The 8637-nt window shown below is 38.5% G+C and overlaps 1 protein-coding gene across 1 annotated transcript; it reads left to right on the top strand.

Moving 5' to 3' along the window:
- The first annotated feature begins 4804 nt into the window (after nt 1-4804).
- LOC139005337 (translationally-controlled tumor protein-like) lies at nt 4805-5221 on the top strand. Its single transcript, XM_070407613.1, has one exon. The coding sequence runs from the start codon at nt 4805-4807 to the stop codon at nt 5219-5221; it is 417 nt and encodes a 138-aa protein (XP_070263714.1).
- Nucleotides 5222-8637: the final 3416 nt, after the last annotated feature.

Below are 8637 nucleotides of genomic sequence, written 5' to 3'. Positions count from 1 at the left end.
GTTTCAGGTTCAACCATTTCACCCCAGAACTCAGATTTCTACCTTTGGTGACATTTGCATGTTTTTTTAAAATAAAATGATTTGATTAAAAAAATAAAATACCCAGCATGTTATTCAGTAATGTAATTGCAAATATGTTTCATGTCTTCTTTTTGAAATGCTCTGTGGGGAAACAAAGATGAAAACAACATTACGTGCTTTAGAAGTGTAAAACAGAAGTCTAGATGAAAAATTTAAAATCTATGACTAAACATGAATCTGCATATGAAAGCTCTGTGTTTCAGTGTCCTGCCAATGCAATTCACAAGCACTATTCAAGAGCAAACACTAAGCATGGCTGCTTCTCAAAACAGAGCTTCAATCAATCATTGCTTTAGCTCAAATTCCAGACAGTTTTTATTGACATGATCAATACACAAGGATGATAATGAAAGAGAGGCAAACAATGCATTTTGCAAGCCACAATATTCAATGGTAAAAGAGTTAGTACTGCCAGGATGTAAGAAATCCCAAGCGACCTAAACTCTGTTCAGAGTTTAAGTTAGAGGATATGGACATATGGCAATCAAACTCCTGATCAAAATGTTTGGAAACACTTTAATGCCAAAAATACTCTTTGGAGCATCATCTATTTAGACACTCATATGCATCCAGAACATGCTGGCCAATAAAACATATTTCCATTTATGTTCTGCCAGCTCTTACTCATTAGCTAAAATATCTTATTTTGCAGCTTTTATAAAAAGGATTTTCAGTATCATGTTTCAAAGTCAAAATTTTTATAATTTGTTTTTAACCTGCAATGCTACCAAAGTACTACAGCTTCATTTTTAAACATTAACTTTATCCTTGACCTTCACTAAATCCTTGATTGCAGATGCTAATAAATTTTAAAATATACCCATTGAGAAACTCTCTGGCATTGCTCACTCTCTGCTTATAGGCAATGATTTATTAAGAAATCTGGAAGAAAGAAGTAATACAAGCATCGGAAACAAATGGATCAAAATTATCTACCTTTAGGTAAATCACATAATGGACTTCAATGTGCTTGAAGAAATGTAAATAAATTACTTACTTATACTAGTTTTTATCTCATTTTATATTTTTACTCATTTTTGAAGTGTTAATTAATAAAACAAATTCAAACTCTTCAATTTTTTCTTTGTAAAGTAAATGTTTGACCCAATAGAAGTTAAGGCCCCTTTTAAAAATTCTAGGGTGTTACATACTTCCTAGCAGGATAGACCCATGCCTTGTATTCTCTACTTTATTACACATAAATGCATGTTTAGGAGTGAACATAAAACTGGGAACTGACAGGGAGAATAAATGATTCCTTAAAATGCCAAAATACACTGAGCTTTGTTACACTTTAGAAATAAGCATTATTAGAAGAAAGACATCATATAAGTCTTCTATTGCTGTGTAACAAGTTACCACAAACCTAGTGACTTAAAACAAGTTACTCCAAACACAGTGGATTAAAATAACAAATTTATTATTGTATTTTCCGTACAACAGAAGTCCAGGCATGTTCTAACTGGGTTCTATTTTTAGGCTCTCATAAGGCTGAAATCAAGGTGTTAGTTTAGCTTCATTCTAATATGAAGCTCAGGGTTCATGTGCAAGTTCATTGGTTGTTGGCAGAACTTAGTTCCATGTAGTTGTAGGGCTGGGTCTCTGCTTTCTCTGGAGGTTAAATAGGGGTCATTCTCAGTTCTGAAGGTCCTGCCACATGGTCCTCTCCACAACAGGGTAGTTTGCTCCTCAAAAGGCATCAGGAGAAGCTCACTGTGGATCTCTGTCAATTAAGGGCTGAGCTGAGTAGGCCAGGCTACCCAGGATCATCTCCCTATGGATTAACTCAAAGTGAACTGATTAGGGACTTTAGTGACATCTGTAAAATCTCTTCTGCTGTATAACCTAACAAAATCACCAGAGCAATTTCTCATTATATGGATAAGTCCTGTACAAAGCCAAGAAAAGGTGATTACACAAAGGCGCAAAACACTTGAGCTATCTTAAAATTCTGCCTATCACAGATACCAAAAATTTATGTATGATGATATGATAAAACTTTGTCAGGTAGAAGTGAAAAAGGTGTAAATATAAGACAAGTTTAGGCAAAAAAATAGAAAAATCTTTTATGACTATGAAAACAAATTGATTTCCATGATTTTTTTTTCATGTAAATACAGAATTTAGGAAGACAGTAAAGCTTAGTATTATTATAGCAATCTCATTTTCTTTTATGTGTGTGTGTGTGTGTGTTAATGTTTGGCCATAAAGATAAATAATTTTGAACTTGTGTTTAATTGGTGACCATATAATATGTCTCTTTCTGAGATTTTCACTTGGGCTCAGGATATAGAGGCTATATTATTCAACAAATATTTTCATTTGGGAGCATGACATTTAAATTACCTTAGCTGTCACTGGGTTTCCAATGTAGTAGTTATGGTCCATTCTCTTAATTACTTCTGGATACAGATAATATAGTATATCTGTGTCTAGATTCAGAAATAGATCATTCTTAGTTTACCAGTGTCATATAGAAGAACAGGTTTATAATCACTATGATTGAAATGAAAATGTTTTCTTGTCATTGAATAAGCTGAATAACATAATTTATTTTTAAGGTTTTTTAAAATACATTTTTATTGATTTTTAGAAAGAAGGGGTAGAGATAAATAGAAACATCAATGATGAGAGAGAATCATTGATCAGCTGCCTCCTGCATACCCCACACTGGGGATGGAGCCTGCAACCTGGGCATGTGCTATGACTGGGAATGGAACCATGACCTCCTGGTTCATAGGTCAATGCTAAATCACTGAGCCACACTGGCAGGGCTGAAAAACATATTTTATTTTTCCTTACATAAGATTGTGATTGGGAATCTTATGTAATAAAGAGCTAATATGCTAATTAGACTGAACAGCAGGACAACCATCCTGGCCACCTTCCTGATGAAGCCAAGGCTGTGAGGGCTGGCCGTGGCTGTGAGGGCCGAGCCCCTTGCACGAATTTCATGCATCGGACCTCTAGTATTAGATAATGATTGTATCACAACATAAAGAGATATAGCTTCAATTGAATTAATTATTATCATTAGATTTATAAACTGATATAATCTTTTAATTCCAATGCTTGTACATAATGCTTGTATACAATTACAAGCAGTTGAAAGGCTCATAAATAATAATGACATCAAGAAGAAAAGAAGCAGAAAAAAATCAGGAGTTTAGAACAAAAATAAAACTTCAATCAGTTATTATCAAAATAGGTGGTCAAAATAAAGTTAATATGAAAGATGGAAATTTCATGGAGTTATATTTGCAGTTCAAGGGGGTAAAATAAGTGAAATGCCACATACCCTATAAGAGGTAACTCGCTACGTAAAACAAAAGTATGTTTGTAAGTGTCAGGGATTTTTTTTTAACAAAACATGCTATTTAACAACCAAAATTGGGTTCATGCCCTTTATGGAAAATGGAGTTTTACCATTTTTTAAATAAAGCAACAAAAAGATGCCTATTCTAGAATATAGGAATCATATCATAAGCATAAACTTTGATGAGTTATTCATATAGAGACCAAGAATGAAATATAATGAGCATGTGGCTGGAAGCAAGTTACATGGAAGAGTAAGATACTATCTGTAATAGTAAATTCAAATTCATGCCAATTCAACTTATGAAATACAATTTTCTTTATTATATACATTTTACTGGCTTGTGTAATGTTAATATAATAACTTTGAAAACAAAAATGGTGGAACAACCATAAGCTACACATGGCACTGTGATTTTTATAGTTCTTTCACATGCAGTGACTTTTTGATATCAGGCTTAGAAATAAATACTAGTGTTATCACTCTAGAATGGGAGAAAAGGCATAATCAATTTCTGACAAAGACTTTGGGGTCCTTGTACTTTTTCCCCCTCTTCTATAAAACCAATCTGAATCCTCGTTATTCCAAGGCTTGCATTTTTATTATTGCATGTTTCACTTTCCATGTCACCTTTGAGGGGTTTATCTGACCAACCAAAGTAAATGAGTTTCCTTAGATTGGACTATTTTCTGTAATCATAGACTTTACTTCTCCTTCAAAAGCCATGTTATGGAGTTGGAAATTGATTCTAAGTTTCTCAAGCGGCAGATGGAAATGGTCCTCAATTTGCAAATGAGGAAATAGAATCCCAGAGAATAAAGTGACACACTAGAAGTCAAAGCTAGAAAATAGCAAAATTCGGATTTAATTTCTGGTACACAGACTAAAACCTCTTGTTTTCTAATATGAAATGGTGTTTCAATAAATTCTTTAGATCACTTGTTTTCAACTGGGTGTGGTTTTGTTCCCCAGGGACCATTTGGCAAAGTCTGGAATCTCTTTTGGCTATTGCCACCATTGTGTGTGTGTGTGTGTGTGTGTGTGTGTGTGTGTGTGTGTGTGTGGGTTGGTTGTTGTTGTGGGGGTTTTTTTGTTTGTTTGTTTTTTGAGGGGGGTCCTATTGGCATCTAGTGAAGACAGTACAAGGATGCTGTTAAACATCCTACAATGCATAGGACAGTCTCCCACAGCGAAATATTATCTAGCCCCAAATGTCAATCATCGCCGTTAAGGAACTGAGCCTTAGAATTCTTAAAATAATAAAAGCAGCTTTTCTGCCCACTTCCCACGCCCCTTAGTACCACTCTGGCTGCACTACACTCCATGCTCCTGCTAAGGCAGCACTGCTCTCTCCTTCCAGCTGGCATCATGATCCTCTACTACTGGGACCTCATCAGCCATGAGGAGATGTTCTCAGATATCTACAAGATCTGGGAGATCCCAGATAGGCTGTGCCTGCAGGTAGGGGTGAAGATGGTCAGTAGGACAGAGGGTAACATTGATGACTCGCTTATTGGTGGAAATGTCTCCGCTGAAGGCACCAAAAGTATAGTCATCCCAGGTGTTGATATTGTCATGAACCATCATATGCAGGAAGCCAGCTTCACAAAAGAAGCTTACAAGAAGTACATCAAAGATGACATGAAATCATTCCAAGGGGAGCTTGAAGAACAGAGACCAGAAAGAGTAAAACCTTTTATGACAGGGGCTGCAGAACAAATCAAGCACACCCTTGCCAATTTCAAAAACTACCAGTTCGTTGTTGGTGAAAACGTGAATCCAGATGGCGTGACTGCTCTGCTGGGCTACCATGAGGATGGCTGACCCCGTATATGATTTTCTTTAAGGATGGCTTAGAAATGGGAAAATGTTAACAAATTGGGCAGTTTGGATCATCACCTGTCATCATAACCAACTGCCTTTGCATCCACACACCCAAACTAGGGACAAATGGGACTGATGTTATCTTGAGCTCTTCATTTATTTTAACCTTGATTTATTTGGAGTGAAGGCATTGTTTTTAAGAAAAAAACATGTCATGTAGGTTGTTTAAAAATAAAATGCATTTAATCAAAAAAAAGAATAAAAGCAGTACGGATGTCATTATGTATTTTTGACATGCAAAGAGTGTACAAATAAAACTCAAATTCTCTCATTTTGTAACACTTTCCTAAAGGATTGTTCTAAGTCTCACTAGTATCCTATGAGTAATATAATCTAAACTCACAAATGAGATCTTTATAGACAAGCACATGCTAATTTTAAGATTAATTTCTACTTTTGCCATACGGATGACTTGAAAATGAAATTGTCAGTCTTCATATCTGTGCAAGTATAAGTGGGAATTGTATTTTAAAAGCAATCATGTACTATAAACTATCATGGAAAAAGCACATACATTTCGAGCCCATGAAGTGGCCCAGAAACAATTTTTTTCTACCACTTATGACTGTGAATAAGTTACCAAGTCATATAAGAAATGGATGAGAAGTTTCACCAGAACAAACAGAAGGTTGGTATAGGAAATCTGTGTTTACGTGTGAAAGCTGTAGTGGCTCATGTGCTACGAAATCTTCAGACTGTCTACAGGTGCTAAGAGCAAATCTGCAGCCCTGCAAGCACCATCAGAACTCCCAAAGAGAGGTTCAAGACCACCAGGGTCAGAAGACTGGCATGAGCAGACACCTAGCAGCGTTCACTAGCAAAGCATAATCCCCTTGCCTTTAGCAAAGAAAGACTGGTTTGAGCATTTGTCTTTGCACATTCTCTCTAATTTCAGGCTTGCTCTTGGACCATGCAAAATCAACCATCAGAGAGAAGAAGAAATTAGTTTAAAAGTTTATTTAAGATAAGGGGAACCTAAAAAATATATTATGTTCAATACACACAAGTGATTCTTTTACTGGCTTAAGCCAAATTAATTTGCACATAGTCCACTGCTACCAAAAGAAAGCTAGTATTAATATTTCAATCTAGAAAAAATATAACTTCATGATATTCTTTTGCTTATGCAATTATTTATTTGTTGTCTATCTCTCTTAATGCTAGCCTAATGATAACTTTGATTAAAAGCATGGAGCTTGTTTATCTTCTAAGAGTACACTGGAACCCAACACATATCTATAATAATAAAAGGGTAATATGCTAATTAGACTGGACATCCTTCCGGACGTACTTCTGGATGACCTTCCTAACAAAGCCAGGGCTGCAAGGGAAGCTCAGGTCCTGGGTGCCTGCCAGGGGCCAGAGGGAAACCTAGGTCTTGGGTGCCAGAGGGAAGCTGGTGCCGGCGGCCGGGGGAAGGAAGGCCTAGTCTTGTACAAATTTTGTGCATTGGGCCTCTAGTGTGTTTAATAAAATGAAGGTGAAATATGTGTGGTTTTCTCACCAAAGTGCGTGTATTGGGGTTATATGAAATCTGTATTACTCTGCTAAGGTTTCTTTAACAAAGCACAATAGACTGGTGCTGGGGTCCAACCCCAGCGGGTCCAGGGGTCCCCAAAGGTGTGGACGGAGTCGGCGAAGAATGAATGACATGGAAACTGGTTTCAGTTCATCAGCATAGCGAGGTTCTCCCTCCAGGATCTCCAGCGAAGTTCTGGTTAGGAACTCCAACCAAGTTCTGGTCAGGATCTCCAACCAAGTTCTGGTGCCATGTTCTCTCGCTAGGTTCTCCAGCCAGGTTCTCCAGGTTCTCCAGCCAGGTTCAGTCACCAGGTTCTTTAGCCAGGTTCTATCCAGGTTCTTTTGCCATGTTCTCTGGCTAGGTTCTGGTTAGGATCTGACGAGGATCTGACGTTTATTGTCTTGTTACATCCATATTTATACCAGCCGATTTTAATCCTGTCAATTTCTATTACAAAGGTTAGGGCGTTTCTTATCTCCATTCCAGGGAGTAAAGATTATGTAGCTTAACTACCCGCCTGGCACTTAATTAAGGGGTTGTATCCCCTCCCTAACCTTAGGGAAAGATCCCCACCTGGGGAAACAACCTTTCTCGGAGAGGTGACCTTGGTTAAAACACATGGCGCTAAAGAGAGCAAACATATTAAGAACAATATGCTATATATGCCAGGTCCCTTGAAACATATGCTGTTCAGATGTCTTTCCTGCAGCGACTGTGTCAAGCAGCAAGGATGGACCGGCTCCCGGCAAATTCCCCCTTTTTTTATTTTTTAAATGATAGCGCATGTAAATCAGCGGCCACCTCTCGGATTGGGTTGTTTAAGACTCAGAAGAAGACTGGCAAGCAATGATAGTGAGCATAGCTATAAACATAGTGGATGAAGCGCACATGGAGCCTTGTTCCTGTAGAAGGTTGCTGGCCTCTTCAGTCTAGGGATTTCAGCTGTCCTCAAGTTGGTGGTTTGGTTGTCCTTGTTGATCTGGCTACGGGCGGCATCATTGGTGATGGGCTTCCCGAAGCGTCAGCGAGTTGAAGGGCTGCATCAAAGGGTCCATCAGGGCCGTGCTTGATGGTGGTGTTGGTGTCTGGGGAGGAGTTAGCTGTGCCCTCTGGGTCGACCGATATGGATAATACTGGGGGGGAGGAGGATGAGGTGGAGACGGAGGGTGGTGTGACATAAGGTCGGATTAGACAGTCTGGAATCCACACAGGTGAGTCTGCATCCTGTGGAAATATACAAGCATCTCCTCTCCCCGAGGTTAAAAGTACATCAGGTCCCTTCCAGGCTCCTGTAAGTAAGTCTTTCCATTTGACGAAATAAGTTAGTTTCTGCTAAATGAAAGTTTCTTTTGCTGATTTACTCAGAGTCCTCGGACTTGGCTGAGAGAGTAGCTTCCACTTCTTACTTTTCTACCATCTGTTGGGCCTCAGTTGTTAACTTCTTCAGCTGACCCCATGTTGGCACCTCAGTCCCTTGCATAGCCTTTCTTTTCTTCTTTTTTCCGCTTTTCTGTCATCGGGGCAACTCTAAGTCTTTGGAACGATGAGACAAGGAGCTTCTCTGGGTCCATTGTGGTGATACACGTAATGCATTTACTCAATCCAAAGCAGGCATTAAAAAGAAAAACTCCAAATGCTCTCTTATATCCATTTCAAGAGTAGGATTGGCGCTTTCCACTATTACCTGAGTCCTGATCTATCACCCCAGGGAGAGCTTTCCAATCCTGCACTTTCCCGGGGTGGAAAGGCTGCAGTGGGGTTAAGGATAAGGCTCCTTGGGCCTATCTTCTCCCATGCCTCTACATTTACCTTTCTGGCACATTTCCTTCCTCAG

Source organism: Myotis yumanensis, unplaced genomic scaffold (genome assembly GCF_028538775.1).
Source record: "Myotis yumanensis isolate MYYU_CA2020_CCGP unplaced genomic scaffold, mMyoYum1.0.hap1 SCAF_3, whole genome shotgun sequence".
In the NCBI taxonomy this organism is placed as follows: Eukaryota; Metazoa; Chordata; class Mammalia; order Chiroptera; family Vespertilionidae; genus Myotis; species Myotis yumanensis.
The sequence above is the reverse complement of the archived record's forward strand: the minus strand, read 5'-3'. Positions and strand labels throughout refer to the sequence as shown.